The following is a 21,316-nucleotide window of genomic DNA, read 5'->3' on the forward strand; positions in this document are numbered from 1 at the left end:
AAAAAGTGTAGGGCTTGCCTGGACGTTTCCTGTAAGGAGTCGATCCTACTTGTTGAAGTGCTGTGATGAATCAGTCCAGCATGTAAATACTGAATGCGCTGGCCACAATCTGTTAGTCATTGAAACTCAGGAGGATGCGAAAATCACTTTACGATAAAGACAACGAAAACTGTATGAAGCAATCTATGGGCGTACCTAAATATAATAAAAATATAATTTGTGGTGTATTTTAATTCTAACACTGTAATGGGTAATCCTAACATTACAATTTTATTGTAAAACCTCCCAGTTTTTGCCAACACAGACACGAAAAATAGCGGTGGCGCTATTTACCTTTCCGTGTAAAGGCTTGATTTTTTTTTCAGCTAAAGCTGCTCAACTGTTTTCGCATAAACGTACAGTATATTCAGTAACTGTATATTATGCGAAATGAAGTAGTTTAACGTATTGATTCAGTGACTTTTGACACAATTTACTTGCAACAAGTAAAACAAATTAAGTTTCGCTAAACTTAATTCGCCATGTAAAAACACCGTGAAAGACTTGTTTATGTATATATACATCCGGTAAAAACTGCTAATCAAACACTTTGTTGCAAAACATATGTATGGAAGTGTTTCCGAACGGACAAGTACAAACAAAAATCTAAATCCTGCTCGTGAAAGATATAGTACCTGCCCGATTATCTTTGCATTACCCCACCCCTTTTTTGCATATAATTACCCCCATCACCTTCGTTCCTATTTTTCATTTAATTATCCCCTCATTTCTCCCCTCCTTTTGCATCTAATTAGCCTTTGTATTGAATATTCCACTGCCCCCCCTCCGCGTCCCTCCCCCTTTTTATCATATTATTCCATAACTTCCGCGCCTTCTGCTCTCGTATTTGACTGCGACGCCCCCTTGCAGCTTATTACGCCAACATCCTCCCTCAAATTGTAGCATCTCATTATCCCCAGGCGTTCCCTCCCACTCCTCATCTCATTATCCCGTCGTTCGCCTGCCTCCCGCATCCCTTGCTCCCGAATACGCGGTAGCTCCCTCCCCCCCCCCCCGCATCTCATTAGCCCATGCTCAGCGCTAGGTGAACCAGCAGCGCCGCCACATTAAGGCAGGTGTTCAACATGGCGAACGCGGGGAGTCGATGTCTCGCCACAACTCTTTCTTTCTTCCTGGTTTCGGCAGCTATTCTTCTCAAAGGTAGGTCGTAAAGTGACAGAAAAGACCCCTAAGAAAGTGCAAATGGAGAATAGCGACACGTCGGCGGTGTTCTGTCCGCAGAAATGCGAGGAGGGATCGGTGCGTGACTGGAGGGATGCGCGCTAGCGGGATGGGGAACCAGGCTCATCCTGGCGGAGGGCTGCGCTTCTAGGTAAACCGAGTTAACAAGTGACCGCTTGTCGTAAGAGCGATGACAGAAGGGAGCAGACCGAGTTATTTGGCAAGTGAAAGAAACCCGAACGCTTGCCTGTTGAAACCACTGCGGCGATTGCGCCGGCCCCTGCACGTTTCCTCATGTTTGACTCAGAGAAACAGATGTCCAGGATGGTTAACTAGTGTTGCAGATTGTCCGCAAACAGCAGAAGATTAACATAGACGTAAACATGAAACATCTGTTCCAGTCTCACAGCTGGATTTATGTCATCATCATTATCGTTATTTTTTTTAACTTAAGGTTGACACAGCCCCCCTCCCAATGTAAATTTCAAGAGAAGTGTATCAAAGCGCTTGCGGTACTTAACCGATTGGAGAAACGGGATTCCTAGGGATGCAGCAGCTTGAGTCCCGTTACCGTGTCCTTGTGTATTTGAGCTCTGGCTCCTTGCTGTCCGTGCAGCACCCCGCTACTGGGGCACCCTTTCCGGACACTCACCAATCCAGTTTACCGTGCGGCACGGTTGCTGGACATGCTTCGGCGCAGAGCCGGGCGCTTTTTAGCCATTTAAATGCCCCGAGGAGGTGCTATTTATTCATGCGGGAGACCTCACTTGTAGCTCAGGATGCCGGCAGCCAGTGTTATAGGAATGAAACGCAGCTGTATGCATGAAGATGGTAAAGCACCGGATCCACAAATCTAGCATTTATTTGCTTTCACTTTTTTACGCACAGAGGTGACATTGCAGTTTCCAAAGTAGTTTTACGGATAATAAGGGAAAGCGTTTCGTTATTGCGAACGGGAGTGAGAAGTGCGTTGCATGAACGTAGCGGGTTATTGCAGCGTATGTGTTCAGATGTTTTAATGCATTTATCATCGCGGTATGCAAGCAACAGTTGGAGGAGAAATAACTATGGCAGATATCTTGCGGGTTTGCGGAAGTGTTATTTAAACATGCAGCGAGCTGCCTGGGTGAAAATGTAATTTAGGGATTATACCGAAGCAAATGGTTATGCATACTGTGTCGTATTTTAGTGCCACTTCTAGACACACACACACACACACACACACACACACACGTGTATATGTGTTTGCATTTACGTGCATTTTGGATTGGACGCTGGGCTATAGCCTCCCAGAGCACAATACTCTCATCTGTGATTTTGTCGGAAACGAAGAGGACAGTGTTTGATTTGACTTGCTGGCTGGAGGGCTGAACAAAATGAATGAATAAAATCGCAGTCTTGAGGATTGTAGTGCGACACGCGTATTATGCCGATCTTCTTGTGCTGTGTAGACCGCGCCTTTGTCAGATAAACTAAAGTTAAGCTGCACATTAAAGGGGTTTAGGACAGTACCGTGACACATCGGACTAAAGAGAGATTCTTTACTCTTTTTACCAATGTACATCACGTTACAGTATTTTCATTTCGCCACTGGGCTTAGGTATTTTCACTTTGTCTGGTTTGGGATTTCCTCCGTGGGCTTACGTGTCATGGTTACGAAAACCTGTTGAAGCGGAGGGGGTTAGCCTTATCTTGGACTCCTGGGCCGGCGAGCATCGCGAAGGCAGCCTGTTTACATGCTTAGCACCTACAGCAGAGATATTCGCTGCGGGACGATACTTTTTTATCGAGCGCCGGCCCGAATCGAAATAGCGTCCTATCGATTTAAAGTTACAAAAAATGAATAAAAAAGAGAAGATAGTCGTGGATGTAAAGCACTACCCCTCTCCCCCTGCAGTACAGAGCCTATGATATACGGGACAAAGGCATAGATTTAGGTATGGACCGTGGGGCATATCCCTACCAATGACGTGGAAGCGTTTAAGGGCGCGCGGTTCGCGGCTGATTTGGTTCCCTTCCTATATTGAAACCAAACCTATGCCCTTGATCGGGGGACTTCCGGGGGGATCTCCACTGACGGTTATCATGCTGCATGCCCACGTGGTTTCTCGGAAGGTCCGCTGTGTCCTGTAAATGGTCGTTGGATATAAATGGTCATGTGGTCTGATGTAGAATGTTAAGCATTATTATTATTAAACTATAAATACTGAAAAGACTTAAGTTAAAAGAAAGTTTGCCAGTCCAAAACAGGACTTCCTGTTTAGGGTGTTTCCTGCGTGGTGCAGCTTATTATTGAGTTTGTATGGTGGGTATGATACATTCCCCTGGAGTGTTTCAGGCATGTCTGCTTTCATGCTACAGCCCATCAGGACCTGTGGGTGAATAATCCTGCCTCTTATGACACCTGTAGGCAGGTGAAGCTTGGTACTGCTAACTTAAGCCATACATTTGTCCTTGCTGAAGAGCAGAACTTGGTGTCTCTTAATGGCTGAGAGAAGCTGGATTCGAACCCACGCCAACCAGCCACATCCTCAGCACAGGCTACATGCAGACCGTTCGTCTTCCTGCGTATGCTGGCAGGCTCAGAGTGATGGATCTGCATAAATGTTTTTCCTGATGGATTTTAAAAATCATTCCTAGATTCCAGTTAATCCATCGTTTACCCCAGTATCCCTAGTTTATTTCCCTGCCAACGGTGGAATGAATGGGCAGACATGTTTATTGATAGAGCCTCTGACGGGTAATATTTCTTGCTTCTTTTTCGTGATCTCCCGGTACCTGGATAACCTAGAAGAAAACTATAGCCTTAACACGTGTCGGGCAATCGCAGAACTCATGCAGCTCCTTGTAAGAATCCCGATTAGTATTCCGTCTTTGTCCGGAGTATCTGACGGGAGAAACCTTTGGCCAAAACCTAAAAGTGTCCGTGAATAATTAAAATTCCTGCAAAGCGTGTGTGTGCGCGCACGCCTGTCTGTGTGCATGTTATTTCATGTATAGATTTGTATCGGAAAAAGAACCTTGTTTATTCTTTGGAAAGGATTGGCGTTTGTTGGTGTTTTCAGTTTTGTACATGATTATTCCAGTCAATATAATTGACAGTATCCTCCCCAATTAAATGTCTTTTTTTTTTTTTAAAAAAAAAAGAGCTTTTTAACAATATTCGGTTGTATTATTCTCTTCCCGTGTTTATCTGAAAGCCCTCATCACCCAGTGATTTAAATAGTTTCTTTGCCATTTTGTTCTCTTTGGAGAGGGGTGTTGGTTTATAGAAAGAGAGAGAGAGTGAAAGCGAAGGTCTGTTTTCCGCGGGGCCCGTCGGCGGCGAGCGGCCGCTTTGTCTGGCTTCCCCGTCCGGGACGCCTGCTTTGAAATGGCTCCTCTCTTTAGGCACACCCATGGGCCTCACGCTCTCACCCGTTTTATCCCGTTTATCCTTTTCTAATCCCTGTCTAGTCAGTTTTCCTTCAGAACGTAAGCTGTAGTCTGTTCTCTTCCCGCTTTTTCCTTTCGGCCGGCGTGCTCGGACCATGGGGCACGTTAACGAGGTGTGCTCGTCAGAGGATGCCCCTGTCATTGGTGCTAACGAGGTTTCTCCAGGATGCAGTGTTGGCACATAGTTAGCTGTGGGTGAAAAGAGATTGCAGGGAGCGGGTGTTTGTGTGCTCTAAGGCTGGTTATGTGTGAAGGGTGCCTCTGCAGTGATCCGTCATCGATTATAAACTCAGCGGTAAATTGTTAAAGGGACGGTTATCCCAGCCAGTGAGGGACCTCAGCCACACGGGGCAGTGTAGGGAATTCGAAAACTATTTTGGGGGCCAAATTTATGAAATGTTGGGTTTTTAAAAATAGTCATTTATGCATAAAGTTTATTTTTAATGTGAAATGAGCCCAGATTAAAATGCATACAGTAATGACCACCTTGTGCCAATATGAGTAAATAATAAACAGAATGTTGCTGCTCCAAAGAGAAGTGTTCAGTCATCTGTATGCATACAGAACACCGTCTGTATGAGGGAGAAAACAGGAGGCAGTTCTAACTATTTAGGCTTTTATTTAGCTCTTAATAACCTTTGGTTATATGTATAATCCATTAGTTTATAGATAAAGTGAAAACTTCATCACAGTTTTTCAAATGAAAATAGTTTACAGTCTTTTTTTAAACATCCTCTTTTATTTTGGAAATTTAAAAGGCAGTGTTTCACAGCTGTAAATGCAAACCAGTGCCTTCAACAAAATAAAACAAATATTGAAAATTGCGATATTTTTAACCTGTGAGCCATTCAGCAATGTTTTAAGATGAAATGAGACAAGTACCAATTTTTCTTTGCCTCCGTCAACTACCTGTGAGCCACGGTTTAATTTTAGCTGTGAATTCCGGGAGTCTGCCCAACAGCACGACCAATGGTCTCTTCTTATTTGCACACAGGAAGGAATACTTTTGGTTTTCACACACAATAAAAGGTATATCGATATAAACGGTATCGTGTCATCCTGTATCTTCTTTTGAAAGTACATGAATACACCATGAAAATTCGAGACGCTGCCCAGCCCTAGGTGACTGTGAACGGTGTTGACGGGCAGGTGGTGAAGCCGCGGGTAAGCAGACGATCTGAAGCCACGCCCCCAGCAGAGATCGGCTTATTTGTTTTTGGATGAACGCCTTTATTAAAGAATAATATTGGCCTCTGCCAGGTGTTATAATGGTGTTACATAGTAGTATGCAGTTAAAGTTGCGTGTTATGCTATGTACATACATTTGTATGTGTGTGTTTTAGAAATGAAAATGAAATTAAATGAATGCAAATAAAATGATGGCTTAATAGAGGATTAGGATATTAGCCTAAACTGGTAAATATAGTATTTATATGTTTTTTTTTTTTGTTTTAAATCCTGGGGGGAAGTGTTTTTAGTGGCATTCTGTGACTTCTTGGGGCATCTTTGCCCTTTGCCCCTGTTAATGTTTGGCACTGCAGTGGGCGTTTGGTCCCTCCCCTTCCCAGTTAGGAACGTCAGCTATGTTACAGTGGGTTACAGTCCCCATCCCCAACTTAATGACATTCCGTACTTTGTCGGCCTTGGAATGATAAAAAATGTCCTGCTTTCGAAGATTTATGGCCCTCATATCGAACAGCTGTTTTAACATCTGAAGTATGGAGTGGATGAGTGTCACCAAATGAATTGCTGGCATGTGCATGGTGTGGGCTATGGCAGCGACGCCGGGTCTGCCGGAGGAAGGCACTCCTGCGTTTGGCCGGCTCGCTGCCTCTGCTCCGGGCGCTTTGGATCTCCCTGCTGGACGTGTAGGGTTCCCAGAGCCAGTTCCCCTGGCCCTCGAGGGCTGTGTTCACTTCTAAGGACTCGTCCTCATCTGCATTCATGTTGTGCGGCCCAGGAAGAAAAAACAGGACTTAAATTTAGAATGTCATTTTGTCACAGCACTTAAGCCTCTGGGAAACCGGTGAGTTTTTCAGCTGCTCTGGACTTTGATTGTGTAAACAGCGGCTCAGCTCCAGTCAGTCGGTGAGGCGGCAGGAGTTCGATCCAGCCTCGCTCCCTGGGTGCCTGCCGAGACCCTCAGGCCCCCACCCCTAGGCTGTCCTGCGGGATGCCTGTCCATAGAGGCCTGGTGTTGCTGTCTTTCTGTCTGAGGGGCAGACAGTAAATGACTGTAATCTTATATACAGCCATGGAAAAAATTAAGAGACCACAGCACAATTTTTTGTTTCACTCATTTCTCAATTTATTGATATGCATCTGTGAATAATACATATATATATATCTTTGTAAACTGCACCCTTCTTCTCCGTTTCTCCGTTGATGAGGCACTTCTTCTCAGCTTTATGGGACTTCAGTCCTGCTTCTAGGACCCTGACATGAGCTGTCCTAGCAGTGCACTTCACACCTGCACTTAATGTTTCCCATTCCTTTGGAAGGTCACTTGATGTGAAACTGTTCGTAAGTTAACGGTCTCCTCCATTAGAAAGTCGTTTGCGCCCTTTACCTGGCTGGTTTCTGATCATTCCCAGTGTTTCCTGCTTCACCTTATTCATGTGTACTGCTGTCTTACACATTTTGAACAAGGAAGCGATCTGTTGCTCAATATAGTCTTCTGTCAGCAGAATCACAATTAAACCAGGATTTAAAAATGCAGATTTGATTAAAACTATAGAGTGGTCTGTATGTGTATGTGTATGTGTGTGTGTGTGTGTGTACTTTTGATTTTGTGGGCATCAGTTTTTCAGTCCCCACAAAGATATAAATACAAACCTGTATAATATAATATAATATAATATAATATAATATAATATAATATAATATAATATAATATAAATGGTTGTCTTTCCTTATACTGTAAATGGTCTTGGATAAAAGTGTTGGATAAATGAGTTAAAAAGTAAACGTGGCGAGTTTCTTTACCGCAAGTGAAAATATGTAGTGTGTGTGCATGTATATATATTCATGTGTATATATACTGTTTGTAAGAATTGCAATATGAATGACGCAAGAGATAAAATGGCTTTAAAAGTAATGTTTCTGAAACAAGTAATGTTTCTGAGTGTCTGAGAGCTTTGGGGATTATTGACAACTGACAACAAATCTTTTTTTTTTTAATTTTTATTTTTTTCCCCCAGTATTAAGGGATTATGGGCTTTCAAGGTAGGCTTGTTGCCATGGTATTTAAACCAAGCCCTGGGATGCTTCTTTTAACGGACTTGAATTTTAGGAGAAGCAGCCCTTTTTTAGCAGAAGAGGATATGTCATTGTGTGGAGTTATTGCCTTGCCGATCAGATCTGCGGGAGACATACTGTGATTGATTTAAGATGTATATACGAGCCGTCTGTGCCATAATCAGGGGAAATAAGTGAGTCATGCACAGAAATAAGCATTCGTTTAGTGTGGCAAGTTTAATCCTTATGAACAATGTACCGGTTTTCCCCTGTGAGTGTGCCGGATAAATGGTTGGAAGATGGATCGATGGTAAAGTGAAACCATTTCATGTGGCAGGGGGATTCCAGGAGCCATGGGTACAGAAAATGTATTATAAGCCTTCTCTTGGATATATTGCTTATTAAATACTTTTAGGAGTGTATCATTTGTGTGGAATCGCGGGCAGGCAGAGCACTGTGCACCCTGCATGGAATCCCCGAGACGGAAGCCTCTTCACTGCTCAGCCTTCTTGAAACAGTGACGGAGACATTAAACTGGAAGTTGGAAGCTAACTGATCCCCCTCCCCCTCCCACCCCACGTATGGCAATGCTTTATTTGATTGTTCGTATTGTCTGCTCTAATAAGAGCTGCTTTTGGAGGGGGGTGGGGGGGGTAAGGCTCTTATGGAGGCATGGAGATGAAGGCGGGCGAATCCTGAGAACGTCTTTTTGGCTGAGAAGCATGAACGAGCTTTTTTAGAGCAGCGCTTGTGTAATCCGCGCCGTTCCAGTTCTCGAACGCTCCACGTGTTACGCTGCTGACCTGGAAGCGTGTTATGTCTGGGTGTGCGCTTTGTGTGCTGTCGGGACACGCCGTGTGCTCCAATTGATGTTTTTATTTTTTTTACTTCGCTGATGAAACCCAAACAAAGGACGCTGCCATCTAGATCTCTCTAAGATTGGCCGCGGAGGGGGGGGGGGGGGCATCACTGTTCCTTTAAGGGTGTTCAGTAATGATTTTGGTGTTTGTGGGCTCGTAAGTGTGAAAGTCCCAGAACGATATTTGCAGTTCTCCTGTAGAGTTCAGTAGTCGTTGGGGAAAACAATGGTTTGTTTCTTTCTGGCGATCTACCCCACTCTGACCTGCAAGCGAGACGAGAGATCACTCAGTGTTGGTCTCAGACAAGCAGTTGCTTTACACTATTGTTTACAGTGCTTGCCCTTTGTAAAGCTATCGGTGGGCTGTCGTACGCTTCCATAACCATGGATATGTGAAAACTGGCTAGTCTGAATAAGGCTTGGACAGTATTATGGTGATATAGTATACCGTGGTATTTTGGACGTGTTTTGAAATCTTACTCAACATCTGATCTCCACAATGACCCTCGACCCGCCTCTCAGTAAATTTTATCATTGGGGAATGCAAGTTCGGGCAAACCTAATGCCAAATACTGCAATAGTGTTATATTTGAAAATACTGTCAAATTCTGTATACTGTGGTATAATGTCTGGACAGTATGAAAAATTTAATACTGCCCAAGCCAAGTGTGAATACGAGAGAAGACAGGCAGAGGAGGATGATCACTCTGTATTTGCTCTGCTCCATTGCCCAAATCCGGCCAGATGGGGGCAGAATAGTTAAGGAACTCAACCTATGGGACATGTCTACCTCGATCGAAATGAGCCCTGGTATGAAAATAAGGCCCGCTGGCCCCTGGTGGTGGTTGTGACTGTTTCGTGCTCTTGGGTCCAGTTCCGGACCCGTCTGTTTTCTCTCAGATCAAATCAGGAAGTCAGTGTAAACAGTGCTGTGTAGTTCAGTGCTGTGTAGTTCAGTGCTGTGTAGTTCAGTGCTGTGTAGTTCAGTGCTGTGTAATAATCTTAGCCTGTGCCGTTCATTCCCTGCCTGAGAGATGCTTTAACACGATGTTGCCGTTTAATACTCTCATTGTCATCGGGAGCCCATCCGAGCTGCGGCTCAGGCTTGGGTTTTAAGTTCTGCTCGTGGGCCGCTGACTTTGTTGTGATCCTAATTAATTTCCCGTTAAGATCTCTTAAGCGGCTCAGTGGGGTCAGGCGGCTCACAGGAGACGTCGGCTTTGGCTTTGGAAATGCGAGATGGGAACACTGTTCTCGTCTTTGCCAAAAAATCCCACTTTTTTTATTGTGTGCTAACATATACAAAATCAACCGATGTCCACAATACATTTTTCTTTTTCCTCCTTCCTGGGGAGTATCTGCTCAGAGATTTTTCCTCCCAGCTGCATCATTTGTTCCTGAGGCTGAATCTCTGCCCATGTCAGTCATTCCAATGAGGCTGAGCTTACCGTTCCCCTGCTGTCCTCTCAGCCGGACAGCAGTGCTCCTTGTTTGGCTCGTCGGAGTTGCATTCTGAGTGTGTCCCTCTTTCCATCAGGAAGATATTTTGTTGGATCCCACTTGTCGTCGCTTGGTCAGACCTCATGCAGAGCTCCTGTCCTCTGCTCCCGAAACCTCGTTTGCTGTAAAAGTAGGCCTACTTATCCTCAATTAGCAACATCACCCAGATTCCTTCTGATATTCATCATCTCTGATTCAGCCGTTTAGTAATGTAATTAGTGCCATTAAATTGAGGGAGAGGGTAAGTTGGCCCTTAGACGGAGAGGGCTGCACGGACAAGATCTGTGGGAACGGACTTCCTTGGCGCGCCCGGCTTCTGTTTTGTGATTCGCCGATGTCGTGAAGAATGTGCCGAAAACGTGAGGGAAGATGTACCCACAGGAAAGGACTCAAGCTGTCTTTGACGAGCAGATGGAGGGGCGGGACAGGGCAGGCATCGCCCCGGCAACCCGTCTGTGTGGATGCCCTCGCCTTCTCCTGCGTGGTAGTTGTGGCGATGGTGGGGGGGGGGGGGGGGGTGCAGGGGGTGGTATGGGAGGAGCAGTAATCACGGTTCACGGAGTCCCACTTACACTCATCCACGCTGTAAAATGAGCATCGGCTCGATCAAATGGTCCCAAAAAGCAAGATGGAATGTTTTCGCAGCCGTCTGTTCGCTGCTTGACAACACTTGTCTCTTTAAAGCGAGCATCCTTTGAAGGTCATTAACCCCCCCTACACACGCTTAATCAGGCTTCATCTTGTGACTAAGGAACACATGTCATTTTTGTTCGTGATCTTGTTTGATGCTCCCATCGGTGGAACGCGCATCGATTCGTAATGACTGAGGGCGATCGAGCGGCCCTTGTGAATCGAGCGGCCTCGCTGGGTGGGCCGGCGACTGTATAAGTCTCTTACTCTTTATTGGTTCCTACTGAAAATGTAGCCCTGTCTGTTCTTCACCCTCCGTTTCCGTCGGGCCATTAATGTGAATGTTTTTTTTGAATACTTTGAACGTTTTCACTGTCCCATACTTTCTGTTCTCTCCTTTTTGCATGTGATCCTCGGTTTGGGTGGTCTATTCGGCCAGCTCTGTATATCCTGCAATTTTGTTGTACATGTATCATCCGCGCTCCAGTATAATGACTATAAAGGCTTTCTATTTCTATTTCTATTTCTATATTTCATCAGCACTGCATTTGTATAGCTGCCTCTGCTGTGGTCGACTTGAACCCTTTGTTCTTTTCGGTCCTGAAACGTCTGTTTGTCCTGCAGTTTCAGTGTCTCTCCTCTTCCTCCCAGATGGTATATGTGATGAATAAGCTGTTTAGCAGTCATTATTAATTTAGTGTGTGTTTGTGGGCCTGCTTCCGAGCCCTGGGTAGGTATGTCAGTATTTACTGCTGGACCCCCTAGTTGCTGGTTTTTGGAGGCTGCTTCCTGGGGTGCCTCACTGCAGCCCAGTGTGCCCACAGTGGCACCGGCTGGACATTCTGAGGCACCTGCCATCCCTGCGCAGGAGGCAGGACCCAGGGCCACGTCGAGTTGCCCACAGAGCATGTCAGCCACATCCAGTGAAGCTGTCTGATGCTAGTGTTGGCTTTCGGTAGCTGAGAGACACGCTTTGTGGGTGACTTGTATGTGGGCGCGCTACCATTATAAACATTTTGGAGGTGTGGCCTGCCTGTCCTCAGGTGGGGCCGTCGGACAGCGTGGAGTGTTACGATCTGATGCAAGCTGTAGGTGGCACTATGGGGGCCTTTATATCTACGTGCTGGGGGAGTTAAGCATATAGCTGGGTGATGGGCTGGGTACAGGGGAGCCAGTGCCGCAGAGCGCCCCCCTCCGTGGATGGACTTCCCTGTGAGTGCGCTGGCTCTCACCTTCATTACCCAGCCCCCCTGAGCCCCAAGCGCGCTTCCCTGACCCCTCCCTCTTCCTCGCTCTCTCTCTACCTCACGGGGCCAGAGAGGGTCCCTGTAAATCACTTCTTATCCCATCAAACGGGCTGCGCTTTGGCTGCCTGGCGTTGCGGCTTGGTCCCTCACCTGGCACGGCAGGAAAGCTGCTGGATGAGTATACAGTACAGTATAGTATATCATCCATCTGTCCATCCATCCATCTGCCCATCTGTCTACCTGTTGTGTTCTATAACTGCCTTTCCAGCTCAGATTTGCCAGGGGCCTGCAGCCAGTGACACCCTGTCTCTAACAAGACACCCTCCCCCAGACACACAATCTAGTGAATCTCCAAATAAACAGGATAGATGTCATGGAGAACCCCCTTATGAATGCTCATGAGTATTCAGGGCTTGGTGAATAAATGATCAGTACAGAAAGCCATGCTGGGGCTCTGTGGAAGACCCATACGTCCTTAAATGGCTGTGGCTATTCAGGGTAATAATCCTGATTATGCACTGTGATAAAGGGGAGAAAGAAACAGCAGTGTGTGTGTGTGTGTGTGGGGGGGGGGGGGGGGGGGGGGGGTCTGTGCTGTTTGTGGCAGCTTGTTAGGAAAAATGTGTTTCGCTAAATAAACTTTGATGCATTACTGTGTTTCTTCGGATAACAGCAGGTTATTAAAATGTGTTTAATTGACTTTGATGGACAGCGCAGTGGGTGTCAGTTAGCGTCTGCGTGACGGAGCCGGCGTTTCCTCCCTCTCCCGACTCGTGCTGAGGTTTTTGATAGAGTCAGATTAGCATGCTTAATTTATAACCAAAAGTATATTCATAATTTATCATTAATTACTGCCCAGTTAAGTTCAGGAGCCAAGTGTCGAGCCCATTTCTGGATTGATTGCTTATGATTTCTGTTTTGTAAGTTTCCAGTATCGTGGTTGGATCTTGGGTTTCAGCTCTCGAATCTCATCGCTTGTCATTGTTTCTGGACCAGCTCCTCAGCTTCAGCTTTCCTTTACAAATGTTGTTCCTACTTCTCCGTTGAGGTTGAATGTTGCCTCTGATTTTTGAGGCATTTTGTTTTGAGGAGTTTCGTTTGCAAATGCATGCAGACTACATTGATTTATGAAGGAAAATGTTATAAGCTGCCTATATTTCCAAGTCGCTATTCACTCTTGGATATGCTGCTGTTTGCCTTTATGAGATAAATGGGGAAAAGAAATCTGTTCAAAGGGTCTTTACTTCACACGGATCCTCGCAGATTCGCCCCAAAGTGGGTTGCCAGACGCCGGAGGTCAGATGTTTAAATTTAGAACGAAAATGGATTCTTTTCCACGTTTGCTTAATTTTTTTTTGATTATTTTTTATCTCTGGGGACATCATTTGAAAACTTTACTACGTTACTATAAAAACATGTCAGCAGAGCGCAAACTACTGGTTTGATTCTTAAATGTAATTTATGAGAAAATCAAAGTTTAGATGTTGAGATTATGGGTGTTTTCTGCCTGCTCTCTTCTTTAACCTATTAGCTGTTCATCGCACAGCAGCACTCTTAGGGTTGTTGAAGATTTAAAGGCTTATGGTCTGTCCATGCGATCGAATGCACAGCGGCCTGGTTGCTTTCATAGTCTCATCGGGAAACTTCAGGTAAAGGAAAACGATCATAAATGATTAAGCTTCCTGTTGGAATGTGAGTGAAACTGTCGCTGGCAGTTTAAAGCCAGGGGTCTGTGCAAAGTGCTGCTATGCTGTAGCGCTATCAGGCGTGAGGTGGCTGTCATGTGACTGTCATGTGACTGTCACCGTCACAGCCCATTGAGCACAGCCCTCGAGGAGCCCGAGCCCAACGACAAGATTGTTGGGAGGGAAAACAGGAGAGCCCGCTGCCTGAAGGAAGATGGCATTGACGCTGTGGGCATTGGGGGCGGGGAGGGGAGTGGGAGGCAGCCACATTCATGTCAGTGAGGGGCTAATGAGCAGGGCCACAGTTCCCCCTGCGTATAACTGCCGCACAGCACCGGATCGGGATGGCCTCCTTGTTTCCCCCAGCCTGCTCTGCCGACTGGGGTTTTCCGACATCGAGACGGTAATGGAAAACGCAGCAATAAAATTCCCGCTATAAATAAGGTGTGAGTGCGTGTGTATGTCTGGGATGAGCCAAGGGCCCATCGCTGGAGTCGGAGGCGCGTCCCGCGCACCGAGATTAAACAGGCTGCCGTTTTCCTTCGTGCGGTTTCTCTGCTGCCTGAGTCTCGCTGCCTCTCACATGGGCGGAGGAGCTAGTAAGAGGGTGAAGGGCCTTCGATCCAAAGACATAGACCACAAATTACCTCCTTGGAAGACAGAATACATTAAATAATGAAAAGTGATGCCGGTCGGAAATGAAGGGGAAAAAAAACTAATTCCTCTGGCTATAGTAATTTACCAAAGTTAGTGTGAGGGTTCGAAGGGAAACGCGTCTCCTCTTCTAGGTGCGACCTGTCGTAACTCGTCTCATTTGACTGCTCTTTATTTTTCGCAGATGGTTTTTTTTCTATCCAGTGTCATTCCCAAAATTGCTCCAGGTGACACACGGATCATTCCGCCAGGATTTAAAATGTCCCGCCGAGCAGATGGAGACCCGAAATGGAGCAGGGACCGTCAGTCTGCGTGACCCAGAAGGAGGGCCTTATGAGGAACTTCATTAGCGTTGGTGTCTCTCAGTCCGCTCGGGTTGCTCGATTAATCTTTTTAATATGGACATTCTGACAGATCTCTGCCATTTGGTTTATTGGAAAACAAGCAGTATGCCTGACCGAATATGAACTTTCATTTTTAAGTTTTACACAAAGAGCTAAAATGGACATCTGCAGGAATCTACTGCAGATTAAACGTACATGTTCACCCATGGAAGTGCAGGGGTGGGATTCAGAGGTCCGGAGTTCTACTGGGTTCACTGGGTTCTGATCCCGGCCTCACTGGCTTTACTGAGTTGCTGGAATGCAGTGTTTACTTGGAATACTGACCCAGGTGATTGATCCCCAGGTGACCTGGCTCGGCCAATCCTGTCCCTCGCTGTGGTGACTCAAGCTATATGCACATGATCTAAGAGGTACGTTTGTGGCCCCCACCTGTCCCGCTTGTTATGGAGGCACGTCTCCTGGGCGCAGCAAGGCTCCAGTGACGTTAAACGCCCGCCGGCATGGAGGAGGCACAGTGACCTAGATGAAAGGGAAGTGCTGTGAAAAGTCTGCCCCGACCGGGCCGAGGGGCGGGGACGGGGGCAGCGGGGGGGCCATGAGAAAGTGATGACATTGTTTGAAAGCCTACTAAGCTGTGACCCACTTTGCAGCTTGTTAGACTGTCTGACAGGCTTGGCGCCGGGGGGGGCGGGGGGGCTGGTTGTGGCACGTGGACATGGTCTGACTTCCAGGTGACAATCCATCAGCCCCACCCTAAGAACCTGCCTGCTTGGGGGGGGGGGGAGACCAACTCCGTTGCTCTCTGGCTGTTGGTTGTCTGTGTATGTTGATATACCATGATGCCTACAGAAATGAAGATACCTTTCCGTATTTCTGCAAACTTCCGCAGCTCTGCTTTATGTCTGCCAATAAAATTAAAATATTAATTAACAGAAGATGGGGGGCCTTTTAGATCTATCGCAAAGTGGGGCCTTTTACCAAAAATCAATAAAATCAATATGTAGATACCTAAATAATTAAAGTGCCCTTTGTAATTAAGTGAACACGTCATTCTGGTAATTAAACCACATGTATCACACCATTCTCATGGGGTACAGGCCTGACTCCCTAATCCTCCTCAAGTTGTCCAGTTTATCCTGTATGTACCTTGACAAGGTCATCGGTTCGGTCAGAGTCGGCTGGGTCTGACTAGGCTGAGCTGGTGATCAGTTGCCTCCGCATCACAAGATTCCCGTTCCGTTATTCTGTCTTTGGCTGGATTAATAATGAAATAATGGATAATTTTGCAGCGTAGATACTGACCTTGTTGAGACCTTTTCTGCTGTCTGTCAGAGCCCCGGTGCGATGACACAGTTAGCATGTAGGGCAGGTTTGTTTGTTACAGCTGAACGTCGATGCTGAGGAATCGAGAAAGTAATGAGGACCCGGGCTTTGCAGGTGTGGCAGAAGAGAATGTGTTTATGAGCAAGCCGTCAACATCCTTTAGCACTGCAGGAGACTGGCGAATCCCTAGCGCTTTGGCGGGAGTGACTAACCCAGCACATCTGCTTTGCTGATGGAGTTGGCCGTTGAGTGTTCACAGCACCTCTGGTGACAGCGGTGACCTCTGAGATGTGTGGGGCCAACCATCTGCTCCATCTTACTTAGTGTCCACCTATATTTTGCTTTAACCATCCATCCATCCATCCATCCATCCGTCCATCCATTTCTCTTCCAACCACACATCTTGGTGAGCCTACAGCTTATTCCAGGAAACTCTAGTCATAAGGTAGAGGATCCATTTATGTCATGTCACTCTTCTATTGTTCACTTTTTATTGATAAAATTTCTCGAGTTTAACCGTTTTAGGCAATTGTTGTTGCAAACTCCCAAGGTATCAGTTGACGAATGACTTTTGCCTATTTTGTGACTGTTGTCCACATACATCAGACCCACCCAACAAGCTTGTGACACATCTGGCCACATCCTTTAGGGCTCGCTCCTCCGCACGCACGATGGGGCCCAGTCACATGACTGATGCTACCTTGATTTTGGTTACTTGCTGCCTCTCTGGCGTGTCCCTTTCTCATTAATCATTTTTGCTGTAATTCCATTTACTTCCCCATTACTGTGGTTATGAGTAAGTGGACGTCTTGAGGAGCGCTGAATAATTTAAGAGCGTTACTCATGGAAGACGTATTTGATGTGGTTAGTTTCTACAGGCCAATTACGGCGGGTCTATGATTCCGTCCTTCCTGGTATCTCTCCTTTCTTCCTTGGCTTTAATTTAATTCCAGATCAAGTGTAATGTGCTCTTGCTCCCCTCCCTCTTTCTGTGTGATGCATCCCACATTGCATGGAGACATGGGGCATTGTGTAATAGTAATCGAGCTTGGGGTGGATGACCTTGACTTCATTCTGATGCAGCTGGGAGTCTGGCTTTCACAGGTTCTCAAGGACCCAGATGTGTTTGACCCCATGTTCAGGTTCCAGGGAGGAACTGTGTAGTGATGTCGTCTTTCATTTATGGTGAGTTGGGTGGAGTAGGTTGTCAGTTGCTTTTGTCTGTTTCGTCTTTCGTTTGCGGCCAGTCAGCTGGAGTGGGTCGTCCTTTACTGTCTACTGTTTTGGACCAATGTCACTGGCTGACTCGACATTTTCAAGGCCCATGGCAAAATTTCACTTGGAAGACCCCCCCATTCCGAGAAAATTGATGAACATAAAACTTCTTCAGCAAACCAGGTAATTTGGGGGCTCTAAGCAACTGCCTGTAGATAGAAGCAGCCCAGCTGAAGATTAGCATTTGTCAGCATGGGGGTCCTATCGGTCTATTCTGGAAAAATTCTACAGGTCACATGTACAGCACTGTGATTGTCCCTCAGTGCTGGCCCACACAACTGCTCTCCTCTTCCTCCATATGCCCAAGATTAAAAATGTGTCACGTTGGGAGTAGGAGCGAGCTCGCGCTCAAAGCACAACGTCTCCGGCTATTACGCCGGGTGTCTGCTCTCCATATCGCGTGCCACGGCTGTGTGGGGAAGGCGAGGAGAACAGAGAACCAGCAGGGTGTGTGTATTTAACACAGTTTTAAAACACAAAGCCGCTTTGGGGACTGGGGGGGAGGCTGTAGGCAAATTAAATGGTTATTTATTGTCTCCTGAGCCCTGAGGCCCATGGCTTCTTGCAAAAAAAAAGGCACTGAGGCATTTAATATTGTTCTCGTGATTATTTTACCGTTCCTGGGTGACTTTGACTGTAATAGAACAGAAGGATGGACAGATTTAAAGAGGCAGAAGCTAGGGGACCGGCTCCCCGTTTGATGTGCGGCGTGCGAGGCGTCGCGCCCAAATGGTATTTTCACATCCTGCGGGCCGTTAATGATGTCGACATCTCCATCCTCCGGCATACGGAAATTGTAAGATACCACTTACGATCACTCTGTCTCTACCGTCGGCCCTCTGTCGCGGAACCTGCAGCCAGTCGCGGTTTAAAAAAAATGTAAAAAAAAAATTCCAGAGAGAGAAAATGAATTTTTGTTTTCTCTATGTATAGTTATATTTTGTATGTATGTTTGTATTTTAAATATTCTGTGTGTTGAGGTCATTAAACAAAAGCAATCTTTAAATGTTGAAAGAATATGTTACATTGTTGCCAAAGTGCACAATGGTTACGTCTGTACTGAGCATTTACGGACATTTTTCTTGTTGTTATTCCCTAAACAGTGAACAGTATAACAACTATTTACATATCATTTGCATTGTGTTATGTATTATAACTAATCTAGGGATGAAGTACATGGGAGGATGTGTGTCGGTTATATACAAATACTGCAACATCTTGTATAAGGGACTTGAGCATCTGGGGATCGTCACTATCGTTCCTCTGTATCCGTGGGGGATTGGTTCCAGGACCCTCCCCCACGGATACCAAGGGACGACTGTATCTCTCATCTTTCCATATCACACACTTTTTATCATTTTTATATTTTTGCCGTATTTAGGCACTGTTTATGACTGTGCTGTTTATTTTGAAGTAATCACCTCAGATTTGTTTTGTTTTATTTTTTTGGGGGTCTGGACAACTTAATGAACATTGTTAATTACCCCCACAAGTCTGTCCTAATGACTGCCACAGAGTCGTCACAGTGCAAATCTCTGCACGACATGAAGGTTCCCTCACCGATCCAGGCTATTGATCGCCCATTCGCTTGGGGCGGGGGGAGGGACAGGGAGGGAGGGGGAGGGGGGTAATCCCCAGCCTGACCCGACGCGGATGGAGAGCTCTGGCGAATGATAAACCGATGAGTCACCAGGGACTCCTGGTCGATGATAGTGAAGAACTGGTGTTTTCCTGGCTGCAGTCATTGCTGGGCAGGTGGGCGGGGAGCGGGGTGCAGTACCTGGAAGGTGGCTGAGGGTGATTTCGTGAAGCTGCCGAGATGATCGAGCACAAGGGAACATTTATGCCAGTGATTCTCGACTCCCCCAGCTCTTTATTGCCTGGGTCAGCTGTGCAGGTGGTGGACTAGCCCAAAAATACGGCCTGGGGGGGGTGCAGAGGACTACTGCTGGGGTTCTCTGCTGAAGGTGTTTTGCTGGCAGCCCGCTGCTTGTGAGCCATGCATGCATCTCTGTTCGGGTTCAGCGAGTCGGATTCCAAATGCTGAGACAGCAGCCGTGCTGCTTTGGCTGTCTCATCTTCATTCAGAGCTGGGGGATTGGGGAGGGGGGTAGGGGTCCTTGCCGTGGGGGTGCCTCAGATGCCAGCAGCCGGCCCTTTATTTCTGTTCTGCGTGTGCCTGTAGCGTGCAGCTCCACCGAAGACTCATGCGGCTAAGGCGAGGGTCTCATTGTGCTTGTTTGTCAGTATGGGGTAAAGGAAGAAGGTCATGGCATCAGCGGGGGCTTTGCTGTGAGCCTGGGGGTAAGGCACGCTCCGGGAGAAGCCTGAACACTTCTAGAGTGCAGTTTTCGTTTAGGCCCATGGAGGACCGGGTCCGGCCAGGTGGAGGGCAGCTGAAGGAGCATTTTGAGGCGGCGGGGGAAGCTTGTCGTTGTTTAAATTTAATGTCACCTATTTATTTGTTTTTTTATTAAACAGAATTCAGGCTTTTTTGATGTAAAAATGTTGAAGTGAGTATGCCGACAGCTGGGAAACGTATCAGAATATATGAAACCTATCAGAATTAAAATGAATCCTTCCTTAAAGTCTTAGAGTAAGACGTTTTGCTAAATGTTTTGACTGCATTGTTCCTGTAATGCATGGCTTCCTTTAAAGAAATTGCACACAGTTTCTGGCAAAACAAAAGACGACTAAAGATGGCCGAGCTGATTCGATCCTAATAGGATTTTAAGGATGCGGACTGTAATCACGTGCATTTCAGCAATGGCTGTAAACTTTGCTGACTTGACTGCGGACTCATGCAATCCGAGCAGCTCCTGTCTAGCTCCTAGCATGAACATGGTGTAAAAACTTGCTAACATTTTTTGTTTTTCTTTTGTTTTTTTTTGGGGGGGGGGGGGGGGGGGGGGAGGTGGCGGGAGCCTTTTCGGTCTCTGACAGAACTGGGTTGTTGATTTTGTTATAGTAGAAGACAAGGTTTCTGTGCAGGTGATGAATTATGTCCATTGTGCTTTGGGGGGCGTGCAGATCAGATTTAATCAGAACAGCATCCAGCGTAGGGACGAGTGTCCCAGGCCGTGCCAGTGGGCAGGGGTGCCTGTTCTTCACAAGCAGGTGCTTGTCCTTTGCAGGGAACATGCTACATACAATTTACTGATGCTATTTTACGTAGATGAATGTTTTGAGATCGGGATGAAATTGGTGCTGCTGGGGGGGGGGCGTGTTTTATCTAGAATTCCTGATTTTCCGGCTTGTGTTTCTCAGAATTCCTTACTTTGTTACATCGGTATTTTCCAGATCAGTCAGGCTAGGGAACTGCTTTTCCTCCCTGTGGTTTCACAGACTCTGCGTAATCCGGGCTGCTGCAGATTCCTCGAGATCAGTGAGCGCAGACTGGATGGAGAGTTAATACTGCATGTGACTCCAGCCTGATGCACTCACTCTGCTTACAGAAGCCATGGTAAAGGGGTGTGCTGAGTTCCTAGCCCCCTCTAATGTGTTCCTGTTTACTGTGAGTGAACACGTCCTCCATGTGAATAACAGTTGTTTAGATTAATTGGTATCGCAGGCGACATTTTACCCGGACAAGACAAGCCAGGAGCAAAGTTGACACGTTTATAGCAGTTGTTACACACATCATATACATGCATGTGTGTCATGTACACAGGCAGTAATGTGCAGACTTACTCTTAGTGCCAAGATTCCATTGACTCCTCCTTCAAAGGGAGCCATCTGGCTGTAACAGATGTGGGACTCGCACCCTGACCCAGGGTGTGGGGGGGCCCTCCCTGCTGTCAGTCACGAGTGGGACAGATCGAAGATCCACCCCCCTGAGGCATGAGGATGAGGCGGTTGAATGTATACGGGGGGTGCAAGGGCTGTGCAGGATGAAGGTGAAGCATC

At 46.5% G+C, this 21,316-nt stretch overlaps 1 protein-coding gene across 7 annotated transcripts in view; it reads left to right on the forward strand.

Moving 5' to 3' along the window:
* The first annotated feature begins 1,059 nt into the window (after positions 1 to 1,059).
* The window catches only part of cadm1b (cell adhesion molecule 1b), a 134,657-nt gene continuing 114,400 nt past the window's right edge, over positions 1,060 to 21,316 (forward strand). For 6 of the 7 annotated variants that reach the window (XM_048980486.1, XM_048980488.1, XM_048980489.1 and 3 more), the window contains exon 1: positions 1,076 to 1,200. In XM_048980486.1, coding sequence (XP_048836443.1) covers positions 1,125 to 1,200 — 76 coding nt within the window. In that variant the 5' untranslated portion in view covers positions 1,076 to 1,124. Of the gene's footprint in view, positions 1,201 to 21,316 lie in introns of all 7 variants that reach the window. The other variant, XM_048980487.1, reaches the window with a different exon arrangement.

Source organism: Brienomyrus brachyistius, chromosome 17 (genome assembly GCF_023856365.1).
Source record: "Brienomyrus brachyistius isolate T26 chromosome 17, BBRACH_0.4, whole genome shotgun sequence".
NCBI classification, from domain to species: Eukaryota; Metazoa; Chordata; class Actinopteri; order Osteoglossiformes; family Mormyridae; genus Brienomyrus; species Brienomyrus brachyistius.